Below are 17,821 nucleotides of genomic sequence, written 5' to 3' on the forward strand. Positions count from 1 at the left end.
AACAACTTGACGTTTCAAATTTACCTCACACTGGATGCACCAACCTGAATCTTTTCCAGCACTTTTTCTCAAAAACATTGAAGTTTTCTCAAAACCAGTCCCAAGACACTATTCCAAAAATGTACAAACAAATTGAACTCAATCAGTAACATATCACAGGCAGCAATAATCTCCTGTAGTTGTCTAACAAAAAACAGTTCCAGTCAGATCACATTGCCAAAATCTATTTTTGACTTTTGAATCTGCATTTTGGAGGCATTATTACAGTCTGGGAACACATCTGGTAAGCTGCCCAAGTCCCGAGGAGATTGTCTCATAGCCTCCATCATAGCATTCTTCTGCACATAGTCTAGCATCACTGGCTGTTGTCCAGAAGTTTCTGCAGTATTTTCTTTATGCTATTGCCTCTGGGTAGCACTAGGTTGCTGAGACTCACCACAACTGCATGATGCACTCCCTGCCTGTGCTGCAGCAGACTAAAAATATACAAGGATAATTAGAAATACTACTTTTCTTCACTGAAATTCAATTTTATTTTTCAGTGCACTTGCTGAATCAAGGGCACAATCAGGATTGTCCTTTCTAATGTTGCAGTTAGCAATCAGCTGAGTGCACCCAGAGGTGCCAGGCAGCACCCCAGGGACTACGCCTGATGCAGTAGCATTGGAGCCATGGCTATTTGCTGCAATCAGCACGGATATAGACAATGTAACCTTCCTAGTAGCCTCAAGTCCAGTAAGCTACTTTCCCTTGCACAACTGGACAAGTCCTACTTGTATTTATTGCTGAGCAAGAAGTATGTTTTGGAGAGCATGTACCAAACAATGAATTTTTCAGGTGTGCGCTCTGCAATCCCCCAAAATTCTGGATCCACAGCCCAGTAATGGTAGAACAGAATTTCCAGTTCATCGAATAAGCCCTCAGGTAACATGTGCATTAGATAGGATCACAGCTAAACTATATAATGAGGTGGAGCCAAGAGTTCAAATGGTTCAAATGGCTCTGAGCACTATGGGACTTAACATCTGTGGTCATCAGTCCCCTAGAACTTAGAACTACTTAAACCTAACTAACCTAAGGACATCACACACATCCATGCCCAAGGCAGGATTCGAACCTGCGACCGTAGCAGTCCCGCTGTTCCGGACTGAGCGCCTAGAACCGCTAGACCACCGCGGCCGGCCGAGGGAAGAGTTCCCATCGGCAGGAAGGCCACTAGAAAATTCCACAACCTACTATTTTTTCTTTGTTGTGAGAAACTTCCACATCACCCCCTTGCCTATATTTCTCTCTGAGTGGGGGCAAAGTAAGGCAATAAAATCATCCCTGCAGTAGTTTATGTTGACTAACATCCACTGCAACATGGGAAATGTTCGCCACTGAGGACAGAAATGACACAAAGAGTCGCCTTGCCCTCCATGATCCAGGACTGACTTGTCCACACTCACCATCCAGCCATCTGCATTGAACTGCAGGCTTTAGTTCAATGTTAACTAAACCAACAACTGCATGCCGAAGTCCAATGACTGCTTGCTAGTGTTCTCTTTCACTATTTTAGGCCTACCACTAAAGGTCTATAATCAATATTATTCATACACAACGCAATGAGATCGATAACTGTTGGCATGTACAACAGTATTTTTTCAGTATATATCCAAAAAATGTACTGCATGCCAACCTATCACGTCCTAGTATCCATGGTTCAAAATAAATAGATTCAAACAGGTCATGAACTCCCCTAAAAGCACACATCTTTGTGTTAGCAAACAAAATAGCACCTCTGAACAGATCTAAATGTAAACAACACCATGATCCTTGCTGGTTATATTGTCACAAACACACAAAATTACAACACAACAACAAACCAGCACAGCATGATCGGGTTGCAGTAACAGGCGTGCAAGAAATTCAATATCAGCGACAACAAACCTCCGTACAGCTTATCTGGACTTGGTCAGGCCAGGCTAGCCAGCTCAGGCCCAGCCAAGCTGGCTGGTCGCTGCATTAGACTGAGTGAGGGGATGGATTAGGGAATGCTAAATCCACGATGGAGGGTTTTTGTATGTCCATCCTTGTGATTGGAGGGTTTGAGGGACTTCAGCTGTTCACTTATGTAATAAAATGGAACACCTACAGCCATCCTTACTATGTTATTTATTATATGGATACAAGTTTCAGTGCTTCAGTACATCTTCTTCACACCTTAACTTCAGTTAGGACCTGAAGATGGTGCATTGAAGCACTGAAACTGGTAGCCATATAATAAATAACACCCAAAGGATGGCAGAAGGTGTTCCATTTTGTTATACTGGTGGAGATTGGTCGCTCAGTTTCGGGCTGAGGGCGAACACAGTACTGCATCAAGCCAAGCAGAAGGCATCAAGCCAAGCAGAAGGCACACAAATGTCTCTGTCCAAAATCAAATGACACCCTGCCTTCTACAGGGCTTTTAGGCAAAACCTAAAAATTCCCCAAGTTTCATCAGTTTTCCAGAATGAAATAATTTTCTGAGTTTTCTCTGTTTTCCATGTGGCTGGACACCCTGCTCATATTTATGAAAGACAGAAACAAATGAAATTAAACATTTAAGTAACATTTTATCTGTTGTCTTTGTGTATCAATCGCTCCCAAAATAATAATTTTTAAATGATCTGGGACACAAGCCACTAAGTTTCCAAATTTTAAAAGTGAATCAAGGTTTTATTTAGAGGATTGTAAATCTGAGAAAAAATGGTGAGTAACATTAGAGAAACTGTTTTTGTTCTCAGTGACTCTGCATATACAGGGTGATGTGTGTAACTTTTTCACTTTAAATTATTTTAGACCCATTAAAGGCATTTGTAAACTGTTTTCACCTTGAACACTGACCATAGGTTCATGAAACAAATAGCTTTGCATCCTTGCAATTTTATTAATGACCTACATATAGGCATCAGCTTTTCTGTTAAGTAATCCAAAGATCAGAAGAAACATCAAAATGATTTAAACAAGGTATGTGTTTGGTGAAAAATGATGCAACTGATTCTGAATAATGAAAAGTGTGAGTGCACCTACATGAGTACTAAAAGGAATCAATTAAATACTGGTTACATGATAATTCACACAAATCAAAAGCTATCAGTTCAACAAAATACCTTGGGATTACAATTATGAATGGCAAACTGGAACTATCACATAGAAAAGTTGTGGGGAAGGTGAACCAAAGACTGTGTTCTATTGGTTGAACACTTAGAAGCTGCACCAAGTCTACCAAAGAGCCTGCCACCAATACATGTGTCCAGCCTCTGCTGGAGCATTGCTGTGCGGTATGAAATCTTCATGAGTTAGGGTTGACAGAGGACACTGAAAAAGTTCAAAGAAGGACAGCTCATTTTTATCATCACGAAATAGGGGAGAGAGTGTCACGGATATGATACGCAAGCTAGGTGGCAATCACTAAAACAAAGGCATTTTTCGTAAATGTTTGTTTATCCTGTGTGCTATTCAGGAATGGAATGGTAGAGAAATAGTCTGAAGATGGTTCGATGAACCCTCTGTCAGGCACCGAAGTGTGAATTGTAGAGTAGTTATGCAGATGTAAATGTAACTCTTCTGTAAACGTAACAAGAAATCATGGAGAAAAAATACACTGAATATTGTTTTTGCTACCACTGAATAGCCTGCCACCTGGAAGTTTATGCCACTCTCGAAGGAAACTTGCACTGACGAGGTAATAGGTACGTGATCTTTGTGACTCTAAAAGGAAACCTGTGTTATCCAGATAAGAGAAACAGTGTCAGCCGTGTGGAGGAGTTAACTGAAGTGTGGTGGTACATGTGCCTGAGCACCCACAGGCAGAGGCCTACAAGCACTAGCACTTGTGCATGCCCACACGTGCACATGTTCATTCATAAAGGCACAACTCATACACAGAGGGTCAGTACCTCCACGTGCTGCAGACAGTGGCCATGTTCGTGTGAGTCATGCTTGTATGAATGTGTGCGTGTTTTATAGTTCAGCAGAAGGACACTGCCAAAGCTAAATGTTTTAGCAGTCATTTTCTTATGCCTGTCTGTGGTTCAACACCCCTCTGTATATGGTGAGTACCTACCCTTTCTATGTTGCAACTACCCCAGAAATGTAGATGGCAGAAAGTCATCAGTGATGCAGCCTGTGTGAATGTGTCATGAGGCAAATGGATTCACTTTGAACACACTTTAAATAATTCACCAACACAAGTGTGACAGCACATAATAATGTCTTCCTTGTTTCTTTTGTTTGCAATCTTTGGTGTCATGTATTTCACGTATTATTTTAAAGAACAAGTTTTTACAAGTGTGCAAATAAAACAGCATATGTAAAATAAATGGAAGTAATGATTTTATTTTCATTTTAAAATAGACATTTTATTCCGCAAATTCTAGTAAATTTGTTGCTATCATACCTTTGCAGGCATCAAATGTTCTCATGGAAACCATGGCAAGCAGAAAATGTGAATTATTTAACTTAATGCTTTTCCAGTGAGATTACATTTTCTTTGATACAAAACATGTTTCAACCTTCCCAGAGTTTAATGCACAAGGATGACTTTATATCTTAACTCAGTGGTGAAAGTCACCTTGGAGAGTGGCATAAAGTTCCAGATTGCAGGCCATTCTGCAGCTGCAACAAAAATCTCTACTATGTACTTTTACTCTTCTATTTATTTTTAGACATACGAGAATTATTTAACTGACTATGCTGCATCAATATCTGCTACTCTGAATGCAAAAATTACAAAATGTGTTGCCTGCGTCACACTTATTTATGAAGGCGAAAACAGATCACAAATGTCACAAAGTAAGAGTAAATTGAGATGAAAAAGATGGGCCACTAACAATGCATATAAACATGAATTTGAGGCATTATGAATAAACAGAAGTGAATAAAAGCAAATACTCACCTCTGGCTGACTGACATGTGGCATACATACACAAAAATGTACATAACTTTCTAGGTACCACTCTTTTTTCTAGTATAAGTACATACAACCACACAGATACCAAAATATACCACCTGCATGGTGATAATTACAGAAATCTTGTATTTTACGATTATGGCAACGACAACGTATTACAAAATGCATTACCTTCATTTTTTTCCTGCATGCAAGGCCTGAGAGATCAGATGGATAATATCGTCTGTGGGCACCTGATTTTAGATCTGAACCAATTAAATATATAGCTAAAACTTCTGTATTATCACACCATTCAATTATACCACTTCTTTGTGATAGAGGGACGACCTGGAGTGGAAAAACACAGAAATGTCACTGTAATATGAACTTGAGTCTGTTGTTCTTAATTATCATACCTGTTATTTAAGCGAAGAGATAATACACACGGAAGAATTTGATTATCACGAATCAGTTTCACGTTGTTCTACAGCTATACTATATGAGAAAAAAGAAACTCAGAAATAGAAACACTTAAAACAAGTAATGGAGACACTCAAGGCACAGATGCCAGGTGGGAAAAACTCGGTTTCCTAGTTTATGTACTTCACACTGTATTTCGGAAATACATTCATTTGGCACTAAGTAAACAGTATTTGTTACATCACATTGTATTATGTGAACTAGAATGAAGAAGTTTTTGCCATGCATGTAGTGGAAAATGATATCCTTATTGTTCTACACTGGCCTTTGCCATATTTATGCTACACATTTTTGTTGTTCTTATCCTTGTGCACTGTTCAGATACAGGAACTGTCAAATGCTCCTTTTCAAGTTTCAATTATATAAAAACTAACAATAATGCCATTTCTTGACAGAATAACAAAAGGAGCTATCCTAGGTGGAAGTTTCAAAATTACTGTATGTCCTCATTTCACAGCAGTTACAAAGTTAATGGAAGGATATATTCTTCTGAAGTATTTTATAACTGTACTGGAATGAAAATTATAAAATGACAGATTATTTGTAACAGTATTATGAAAAGGGTAGTTGCTACTCACCAGTATATTGTGAGTAGCAACCATCCTTTTCGTAATATTGTTACATTCCATTCTTGATTTTCCATTGTTAGATTATTTGTAATGTGTTTCATGTGGGAAGGATTCACAGCCTTCACATATAATAACTAAACATGCTCATTTCTACTTACAACCGTCAAAAATTATTTTAGTTTTTATTTAACTACACTACTTCAGTCAATTTTGGACTACTTTCTAAAATTTTGTTTTAGAAATACTGGACACAAAATAAATTACACACTGCAACTGAAATTTTAACATTTAACATTTGTAGTTACTGAGTGCTTGGGAAAGTGAAAATCTACACTAACTATGCACTATTAGAGTAAAACTTTCAGTTTTAATGCTTGTACAAAGTTATACTGTCTTTCACGATAACTTTAGACCAGTCTTTTTTTTTTTAAAAAAAATTTAGGTTGGGCCATAAGGAAAGCAAATGTTAATAAAAAAGTAAATGCAAACGGTGTTAATTCAGTACTGTAGGTTTACTTCAATATATCAAGATATTTGTATAACTTGGCATTGTTCAACTTAAATCACTGTCACCAAAAGCGCTCTTCACAGCCAATGCATTTATAGAGTAATTATCAGTTACTATTTGGTCATACCATTCGTAAATTGCATTCGACGATCAGATTAATTGTGTGCAGAAATCGTGGAATGTAAACTTTCTACTTTGCAGCTTTCCAAATTCTTCATACATTTGTACTGCTAAGCCCCACTTCACATGATCATTGGGTAGCAGACTTCTGTGGAAAACTGACAAACATTTCCAACACAAGAGCTGATGAAGCACGACTTGTAGCTGTATGCTGTCTTGATCTTCCTTTGTGAATATCAAAAATTGTTCCATACAATTCAAACTTGTCAGTCATGTGTTCAATTCTTAAGCGGGTTGGCGGCTCTGTTTCAAACTCTAACCTCCACTGATGTTGCACTTCGGCAGCATTATCAAACTAAAAAAACCACTTCACAATACATTTTCGTTGCTCGAATGTCAAGCGTGTTCCAGCCGCCTTGTTTACTCAATACCGAAATGAAAGTACTAAAATGTTGAGCCATTCTACAACACATATCATACACAGACCATACAACAACACATTTGTAGCTCAAATCGAATGACAATATTGATATCTTGATAAAGCCTGACAAAGAGAGTATACATTTTTCTGGTGGACTCTGTATATTTTTGAACAAAAATTGTATACACAACAATATGGTGTTTTGTTTTCTTCCTCACAGTTAGTTTTTATAGAAAACAGGAAAGTTTTATTTATGAAATGATAATTAACTCAAGATCCTAAGCTGTCGACAGGCATTGATATATATCAATGAGGACAGTAGAAAATGTGTCCCCTGACCGGAACTTGAACCCGGGATCTCCTGCTTGCATAGCAGACGCTCTACCCATCTGAGGCATCAAGGGCACAGAGGATAGTGCGACTGCAGGAATTTATCCCTTGCACACTCCCCATTAGACCCACATTCCCACCTTAATGTCCACACACTACATTCGTAGTGCCCCTGTCCATTACACTCATTACTCGCGGCAGATAATCTTACCGGGTCCCGTAAGAGTTCAGGCAATGCATGTGCATCCAGCACAGAAGGAGGAGGTCAATGGCTTGTCAGCCTTAACTATATGAAGATAGTATCTGTTCTTTCGGATTTTGTTTGAATTGCATGGAACAGCCAAGGTTTGCTGGGAAGCCTTTACGCATCCTCCATGTAGTCACGTTCTCTTTCCATTTTGTCTCACAGTGGGATAAATACACTGTGGTAACAAAAGTAATGGGATACCTCCTAATATTGCACTGACCCCCTTTTGCATGGTGCAGTGAAGCAGCTTGATGTGTCATGGACTCAACTAGTTGCTGAAGGTCCCTGGCAGAAATATTGAGCCATGCTACCTTTACACCTACATCTACATCTACATCTACATTTATACTCCACAAGCCACCCAACGGTGTGTGGCGGAGGGCACTTTATGTGTCACTGTCATTACCTCCCTTTTCTGTTCCAGTCGTGTATGGTTCGTCAACCATAACTGCAAAACCATTGCCAGTTCAGGATGTCATGCACGAACTGACCTTTTGGTTATGTCCCATAAATGTTCAATGGGATTCATGGCAGGTGATCTGGTCGGTCAAATCATTCGCTCAAATTGCCCAGAATGTTCTCCGAACCAATCGGGAACAACTATTGCCCGGTGACATGACATAATTGTTTGTGAACATGAAGTCCATGAATGGCTGCAAATAGTCACCAAGAAGCCGAACATAACTACTTCCAGTTAAGTATTGCTTCAGTTGCAACAGAAGACCAAATGTAATCCGTGTAAACATGCCCCACACTGTCATGGAGCCACCACCAGCTTGCACAGTGACTTGTTGACAACTAGGGTCCATGGCTTTCTAGAAAGCCTTATAATGAGCTCTCCTCAACTGAAGTCAGGATTCATCTGACCAGGTCACCGATTTCCAGTCATGTAGGATCCAAATAATATGATGAGAAGCCCAAAAAGATGTTGCAAGCGATGTTGTGCTGTAAACAAAGGCACTCCTGTCAGTTGTCTGCAGTCACAGCCCATTAACACCAAATTTTGCTGCACTATCCTAATGGGAATCTTCACTGAATATCCCACATTGACTTCTGCAGTTATTTCATGCATTGTGGCTTATCTGTCGGCACTAACAACTCAGCGCAAACGCTGCTGCAAGAGTAGGCCGTTGCCACTGTGTTGTCCGTGGTGCTTGAAAGTTGGTATTCTCAGCACACTCTTGACACTGTGATCTTGGAATACTGAATTCCCTAATGATTTCAAAAATGGAAAGTCCCATGGATCTAGCTCACACTACTAGCCTATGTTCACAGTCTAATAATTCCCATTGTGTGATCACAATTACATCAGAAACTTTTTAAATGAATCACCTGAGCAGAAATGACAGCTCCACCAATGCATTGCCCTTTCATACCTTGTGTATGCAATGCTACTGCCTTCTGTGTATGTGCAAATTGCTATCCCATGAATTTTATCACCTCAGTGTATATTAATCACAATTACTTTTGAAATAATAATCAGTTTACTTTTTCCCACTTGTGTTATTTTCTTTTCACTGCACCTCATAAACGAGCAGCATGAATGTAACATTTTGATTAATTGTACAAGTGAGCCACACAGTGTGAATTAACTAGCAAGAGGTCTGTGGTGCCTTTTCACATTCCTCTCTTTTTCATCCTTTGCACTGAGTTGGTAAAGGCATAATTAGTAATTAACTGATCAAATATTACTTTTTATTTCTGTGATTTTGATGGCAGCTCACCTCTATTCCACACTGATGAAGTTTGTAGATGTTCTTTATTTCAGCACTTGCACTTACCTTGTATGTTCTCATTAGTAGTTTTCTCTTTGAAGTTTCTTTATTTCTTCTGAGAAATGTGTTCATCATTGTAAACACCTGTTGCATTACAGCATCCTGTCGGAGATCATCTCTACCCTTCAAGCAGAATACACCATGTTTAGTCAGATAATCAATGAAGCAGTGAGAAACAAAAGTAACACAAAGTGCTTGCTGCAAAAAGAACATTTAAAGAACAAGCATCAACATCAAATACAACATAGTTACAACACAATCTCTGTAGTTGAACAGTGCTGTAGCTTACTTCAGTGCAGAAGGAGCCGGGTTCGATTTCTTTTCTCAGGCACAGAGGTCTGACACTGTATCAAAAAAGCCTCGTGAGGTGAAACGAGAAATACCTCGAATAGAGAAGCAGCAGCATGATAAGGATTTATCTACTAGCAATAACAGCTGGAAGGATTGATGACATGGCAATCACACATCCCAGACCATAGATTGCTCCTTGTACTATCTTGTAGGGAGCAGTTGGCCAGTCAGAACAGGTCTACGACCTAACTGAGAGTGAATGTTTATGTTACATTTTTTTCAAATACTAGCTTGCTATGGAATATTTGCGAACGACATATATTGCAGTATCAAATTTTATCCCTGAACTAATTCACCTTACAGCAATTGTCTCTTTCTTCCAATTGTATAAAAAACAAGTTAAAACAGTTAAAATCACACAAGAGAGAGACACTGATAGGTGCTGTACAGGAAACGAGCACATTCCTGTTTTAGGGGTAGCACTGGAGGTTGCACCTCCTGATGGTAAGCTCTGGCCATGCTTTATGTCTCTTTGTCATCTCTTTTTTCCTTTAGAAACAAAGAGTAAAAAAGCTTATTGCATTATTATTCTGTAAAGTGTACTGCATGTAAAAGCAAAGCAACTTTGAAAATGCACAAAATACTGCAATTTCTTTTTTAAGTACAATAATAATAATAATAATAATAATAATAATAATAATAATAATAATAACAACAAATAAATATGCTTGTCAACAAAAGCTGCATCTCTATGTCAAATATTATAAATGGAATACTTGTATCTTTAATTTGTCCTCCTGCATCCAGTAAAGAGCTTCACCCTTTTTAAATTGTATTTTCCACAAGTGCTTATCATTCAACAATGATCGTAAGACATTTGTAAGTGGATCTATTGAAAGAAATAGTGTCACCTAACTACTGGGCAGTTTGCAAATTATATTTTATAAGACCACTAATGCTATTAACAGTAATCCACCCTTTTAGTGGTGTTAAAAGTTCTTGCCTGACATTAAATTGTCTGGTATCACACTAATCATACCCATCTTCAATCGTTACTACAAGTAGAGAAGCATTTCTGAAATTGCAAATCTACCTTTCACAGATATTCTTCTAAGTGCTGTATTGTAGTTGGGTACTCTGCAGTATGCTAATTAATGACAGCAATAATATGTTTCAAACCAAGATAGTGTGAGATCTGTCTTTACGGCCAAGGTCACTAAATTATGGAAACAGGATGATAACCAACCATGCACGATATCAGGGCATCAGATGTTCACTATGATCCATTCATTAGACAGGGAAAGCTTACCAATTCCTTTCATGTTTTCTGACAAGAGAAGAGTATCTGTCAGCAGTAGGTTTCACTCCCCCTGCCAATGACACTTCACTCCACATTAATTCACAACATAAGCGCACTACAATTTATCACAGTCATCTATTCAATGTAGTTATATATCTACAACTTATCCTTTAGTTTGAGGAAAATAATACTAATCCATGTTTCATAGGAGCTTCCTCTGGTAAAATTTATTAACTGAAAAACGTAATAGCTGAGAATACTGATGGAAAAACAAACACACAACATACCCCCCCCCCCCCTCCCTAATCCAATTTAAGCCTCTGTGTACCCATATACCTGAGGAGGAACAAAACTTCAGAAGTAGTGTTCACTATACTTGTACTACTGTTAGAATTCCACTAAGAATTATCCAAGTGCATATTCATTTTCACTATCTAAGTCATTCTATGAGAATGCAGCATCTAGTTACACCCCCCCCCCCCCACCCCACATGAACCATGGACCTTGCCGTTGGTGGGGAGGCTTGCGTGCCGCAGCGATACAGATAGCCATACTGCCGTACTGTAGGTGTAACCATAATGGAAGGGTATCTGTTGAGAGGCCAGACAAACATGTGGTTCCTGAAGAGGGGCAGCAGCCTTTCCAATAGTTGCAGGAGCAACAGTCTGGATGATAGACTGATCTGGCCTTGTAACACTAACCAAAATGACCTTGCTGTGCGGGTACTGCGAATGTCCGAAAGCAAGGGACAGTTTTACTGTATGGTTAAAAGATGATGGCATCCTCTTGGGTAAAATATTCCGGAGGTAAAATAGTCTCCCATTAGGATCTCCGAGCGGGGACCACTCAGGACGACGTTGTTATCAAGTGAAAGAAAACTGGCATTCGGACTGTGGAATGTCAGATCCCTTAATCAGGCAGGTAGGTTAGAAAATTTAAAAAGGGAAATGGATAGGTTAACGTTAGATATAGTGGGAATTAGTGAAGTTTGGTGGCAGAAGGAACAAGACTTCTGGTCAGGTGAATATAGGTTTATAAATACAAAATCAAATAGGAATAAAGCAGGAGTAGGTTTAATAATGAATAGGAAAATAGGAATGCAGGTAAGCTACTACAAACAGCATAGTGGACACATTATTGTGGCCAAGATAGATACGAAGCCCACGCCTACCACAGTAGTACAAGTTTATATGCCAACTACCTCCACAGATGACAAAGAGATTGATGAAATGTACGATGACATAAAATAAATTATTCAGATAGTAAATGGAGACGAAAATTTAATAGTCATGGGTGACTGGAATTCGGTAGTAGGAAAAGGAAGAGCAGGAAATGTAGTAGGTGAATATGGAATGGGACTAAAGAATGAAAGAGGAAGCCATCTGGTAGAATTTTGCACAGAGCCTAACTTAATCATAGTTAACACTTGGTTCAAGAATCATGAAAGAAGGTTGTATACATGGTTTTAAATTGTAAGACATTTCCAGGGGCAGATGTGGACTCTGACCACAATCTATTGGACATGAACTGTATATAAAACTGAAGAAACTGCAAAAAGGTGGAATTTAAGAAGATGGGACCTGGATAAACTGAAAGAACCAGAGGTTTTAGAGTATCTCAGGAAGAGCACTAGGGAACGATAGACAAAAATGGGGGAAAGCAATACAGAAGAAGAAGAATGGGTAGCTTTGAGAGATGAAATAGTGAAGGCAGCAGAGGATCACGTAGGTAGAAAGATGAGGGCTAATAAAATCCTTGGGTAACAAAAGAGATATTGAATTAAATTGATGAAAGGCGAAAATACAAAAATGCAGTAAATGAAGCAGGTAAAAAGAAACACAAACATCTAAAAAGTGAGCAAAGAAGGGAAAGCAGAAAGGTGGAAGGTGTATATAGAGGGTCTATACAAGGGCGATGTTCTTGAGGACAATATTATAGAAATGGAAGAGAATCTAGATGAAGATGAAATAGGAGATATGATACTGCATGAAAAGTTTGACAGATCACTGAAATACCTAAGTCGAAACAAGGCTCCTGGAGTAGACAACATTCCATTAGAACTACTGACAGCCTTCGGAGAACAAGGCCTAACAAAACTCTACCATCTAGTGGGCAAGATATATAAGACAGGTGAAATACCTTCAGACTTCAAGAAGAATATAATAATTCCAATCCCAAAGATAACAGGTGTTGACAGATGTGAAAATCACTGAACTATCGATTTAATAAGCTACAGCTGCAAAATACTAACACGAATTATTTACAGACGAATGGAAGAACTGGTAGAAGCCAACTTCGGGGAAGATCATTTTGGATTCCCTAAAATGTTGGAACACTTCGAGGCAATACTATCCCTACAACTTATCTTGCAAAACAGATTAAGAAAAGGCAAACCTACGTTTCTAGAATTTGTAGACTTACAGAAAGCTTTTGACAACGTTGACTGGAACACTCTTTTTCAAATTCTGAAGGTGGCAAGGGGTAAAATACAGGGAGCGAAAGCCTATTTACAATTTGTACAGAAACCAGATGGCAGTTATAAGAGTCTAGGGGCATGAAAGGGAAGCAGTGGTTGGGAAGGAAGTGAGGGAGGGTTGTAGCCTATCCCCAATGTTATTCAATCTGTATATTGAGCAAGCAGTAAAGGAAACAAAAGAAACAATTTGAAGTATGAATTAAAATCCATGGAGAAGAAATAAAAACTTTGAGGTTCGCCGATGACATTGTAATTGTTGTTGTTGGGATGTTTAAGGGGGACTAAACAGCTAAGGTCATCAGTCCCCCATTCCAAAAAACCGGCGAAACAAAATTTACGGAACAGGTAAAACCCCAAGGGGGGAGGAGACGCCCCTCCCCCCAGTCACAGAAAGAACACCAATGTGTCAGCGAACACTAGAGACAAGAAGAGTACAGACGAACACTGGACAGAAAGAAACGGAAGAAAATAAGAGGGTCGGAGACTGGTTGACTGACCATGGGTACAAAAATTGGGAAAGAGTCAACCATCCGAATACACACATTAAAATCTGCAACCAATGAGACACTCGAGGACAAGATACACAGAAAGGGAAAGGGACAGGTCCCCCCTAAATGGAACCATAAAAAGGACTACCACGGATAAAATTTAAAACGTCGTCAGCCATGGAGGCATCGTCGCATAAAACCAAAGGCAACGTGCCCGGGAGATTAAAAGTCTGCCGGAGGATGCGCAGGCGGGGACACTCCAACAAAATGTGGGCGACCGTCAACCGGGACCCACACTGACACAGGGGGGGATCCTCCTGACGCAAAAGATGTCCGTGCGTCAGGTAGGTATGGCCGATGCGGAGCCGACACAGGATTACAGAGTCCCTGCGAGAAGCCCGCAGGGAGGACTGCCACACATCGGTCGTCTCCTTGACAGCCCGCAGTTTATTCGGAGAAGTCAGGCTACGCCACTCGTCACGACACATCTGAAGCACCTTACGGCGCAACGCCAGCTGCAAATCACGAGCCGGGAGGCCGATCGCCAAAGTGGGGGCGTCGACCGCCCCTTTGGCCAGCCTGTCGACACGTTCATTCCCCGGGATGCCAACGTGACCTGGCGTCCAAACAAAGACCACCGAACGACCAGAGCGGGTAATGGCAAAAACAGACTCCTGAATAAAGGATACCAGAGGAGAAGAGGTATAGCAGCGGTCGATAGCCTGGAGGCTGCTCAGGGAGTCACTGCAGATGACGATGGACGTACCTGAGCAGGAACGCATATGCTCAAGAGCGCGCAATATGGCCACCAGCTCTGCAGTAAAAATACTGCAGCCAGCCGGCAAAGGAGCGCTGTTCAACATGGGCAGCGTGAGCAAAAGCGTAGGCAGGACGACCATCCACCAGGGAACCATGAGTGTAGACAGGCTCACAGCCTGAAAATGAGGCGACGAGCGCAAGAAAACGGTGACGGAGGGCCACATGCGGAACCGAGTCCTTGGGTTCCCGTGCCAAGTCCAGGCGGACGGACGGACGGGTCATACACCAGGGAGGCGTGGGTGCACAGGCCCGGAAGGGCGGCAGAACAGGGAACGACCCCAGTTCCGACAGCAGGGACTGGACACGGACAGCAATGGAAAGCCCAGACCTAGGTCGCCGGTCGGGCAGAGGGAGGACCCTGGCAGGGAAAAGCAGGCGATGATTGGCATGGCCCGGTGAGCAATGCACGTGGACAGCATAGTCGGCGAGCAGTCGGTGGCGGCGAATCCGCAGCGGGGGAACCCCGGCCTCCACCAGCAGACTATCCACGGGGCTCGTACGGAAAGCACCAGTTGCAAGCCGAACCCCACAGTGGTGTATGGGGTCCAACAACGTCAACTGAGGGCGATGCAGACCCATAGGCCAGGCTCCCATAATCAAGCCTGGACTGCACAAGGGCTCTGTACAATCGCAACAGCGTGCTGCGATCTGCACCCCAAGACGCATGGCTCAGGCAGCGGAGGGCGTTGAGGTGCTGCCAGCACTTTTGCTTCAGCTGAGTAATATGAGGAACCCATGTGAGCCGGGCATCAAAGACGAGTCCTAAGAAGCGGCTAGTGTCCACCACTTCAAGTAGGTGACCGTCGAGGTAAAGTTCCGGATGAGGGTGGACCGTCCAACGCCTGCAGAAGTGCATAACTCGAGTCTTGGCCGCAGAGAACTGAAATCCATGAGTCAGAGCCCATGATGCCGCCTTGCGAACGGCTGCTTGCAGCCTGCGTTCGGCGACTCCCGTAGTCGTTGAGCTAAATGAGATGCAGAAGTCGTCGGCATACAAACAAGGAGACACCGACGACCCCACAGCTGCAGCCAGACCATTAATGGCCACTAGAAATAAGGAAACGCTCAACACCGAGCCCTGCGGGACCCCATTTTCCTGTATATAAGATGAACTAGAGGCAGCACCAACTTGCACCCGGAAAGAGCGGCGCAATAAAAAGTTTTGAAGAAAAGCTGGAAGCAGACCACGAAGACCCCACTCGCGCAACGTAGCAAGGATGTGATGCCTCCATGTTGTGTCATATGCCTTCCACAGATCAAAAAATACAGCAACGAGATGCTGACGCCGGGAAAAGGCCGTACGGATAGCAGATTCCAGCCGCACCAAATTGTCCGCAGCAGACCGGCCCTGACGGAAGCCACCCTGGGATGGAGCGAGGAGACCGCGCGACTCAAGGACCCAACACAAACGCCGCCCCACCATACGTTCGAGCAATTTGCACAAAACGTTGGTTAGTGTAATGGGACGATAGCCGTCCACCGCCAGAGGGTCCGCACCGGGCTTCAAGATGGGAACGATAACACCCTCTCGCCATTGCGACGGGAACACGCCCTCGCTCCAAATGCGGTTAAAGATGGTGAGGATGTGTCTCTGGCAGTCCCTGGAGAGATGCTTCAGCATCTGCGCGTGGATGCAGTCCGGTCCTGGCGCTGTATCAGGGCAATTGGCGAGAGCAGCGAGGAATTCCCTCTCGCTGAAAGGAGCATTGTATTTTTCAGAACGACGTGTGTGGAACGATAACGGCGTCCGCTCGGCGCGCTCCTTTAGAGAGCGAAAGGCAGGAGGGTAAGTTGCAGTCGCAGAGCTCGTAGCAAAGTGCGTGGCAAGGTGGTCAGCAATGGTGGCGGCGTCCGTGCAGACAGCGCTGTCCAGGGAGATTCCAGGGACACCCATAGGGGTCTGGTATCCATAAATCCGCCGGATGCGGGACCACACGAGCGACGGGGAGACACGGGAGCCCAAGGATGAAATGTACCTCTCCCAGCATTCCTGCTTACGCCGTGCAATAAGACGACGGGCCAAGGCACGGAGCTTCTTAAAGGCGATGAGGGTCTCCAGAGACGGGTGCCGCTTATGACGCTGGAGAGCCCGCCTACGGTCGCGAATAGCCTCAGCAATCTCCGGCGACCACCAGGGGACAGACTTCCTCCGAGGGAGTCCAGAAGAGCGAGGGATGGCAGTCTCGGCCGCAGAAATAATTGACGAGGTCAAGACACGGACCACCTCGTCAATGTCACCCTGTGGGAGAGAAGCAATGGTGGCAGCGGAAGTAAAAGCCGGCCAGTCAGCCCTGTTGAGAGCCCAGCGGGGCAGGCGCCCAGAAGAATGACACTGGGGCAGTGACAAATAGATGGGAAAATGGTCACTACCACACAGATCAGGATGAACTCTCCAGTGAAGGGATGGGACAAGTCCGGGGCTGCAAAGAGAGAGATCGATGGCCGAGAACAAGCCATGGGCCACACTGAAATGCGTGGGAGCACCGGTGTTCAAGAGGCTAAGGTCGAGCTGAGCCAACACATGCTCCACAGCGCGACCACGGTCATCGGAGACAGTCCCACCCCATAGATGGTTGTGGGCATTGAAATCGCCCAGAAGCAGCAGAGTTGAGCCAGCAGCGCAGCCAAGACATGTCGGGGGAGTTGCCCATACGGAGGAACGTAAACAGAGCAAACAGTAATAGCCGGCGAGAGCTCAATCCTGACAGCGACTGCCTCTAAAGGCGTCAGAAGGGGTACTGGTGAGCTACAGACAGTGTGGTGAACAAAGAGGCAAACTCCACCTGAAGCTCGTTGACAGTCAGCGCGGTTCTTATAGTATCCCCGATAACCGCGAAGGGCAGGGGTCCGCATTGCTGGAAACCAAGTTTCCTGAAGAGCAATGCACAGAACAGGGGAAACACTCAAAAGCATCCGGAGCTCAGGCAAGTGGCGGAAATAACCGCCGCAATTCCACTGGAGAATGGAAGCAGGAAGGGACTGGGAGGGCGTTAAGTCCACTAAGAGGCCGACGGCGCCGCAGAGTCATCGGCCGCCACCGAGCGAGAGTCAGCTGTGTCCATAGGAGAGGTCCCCGAGGGTT

At 42.9% G+C, this 17,821-nt stretch overlaps 1 protein-coding gene across 3 annotated transcripts in view; it reads right to left on the minus strand.

Annotated features, from left to right (window-relative positions):
- Nucleotides 1-17,821, minus strand: part of LOC126328921 (serine-protein kinase ATM) — a 458,551-nt gene that overhangs the window by 38,961 nt on the left and 401,769 nt on the right. For all 3 annotated transcript variants that reach the window (XM_049996079.1, XM_049996081.1, XM_049996080.1), the window contains 2 exons: nucleotides 9,372-9,488; nucleotides 5,108-5,263 (listed from right to left, as the gene is read on the minus strand). In XM_049996079.1, the coding sequence (XP_049852036.1) occupies nucleotides 5,108-5,263; nucleotides 9,372-9,488 (273 nt within the window). The remainder of the gene's footprint in view (nucleotides 1-5,107; nucleotides 5,264-9,371; nucleotides 9,489-17,821) is intronic.

The sequence above is a fragment of the Schistocerca gregaria genome, chromosome 2 (genome assembly GCF_023897955.1).
Source record: "Schistocerca gregaria isolate iqSchGreg1 chromosome 2, iqSchGreg1.2, whole genome shotgun sequence".
In the NCBI taxonomy this organism is placed as follows: Eukaryota; Metazoa; Arthropoda; class Insecta; order Orthoptera; family Acrididae; genus Schistocerca; species Schistocerca gregaria.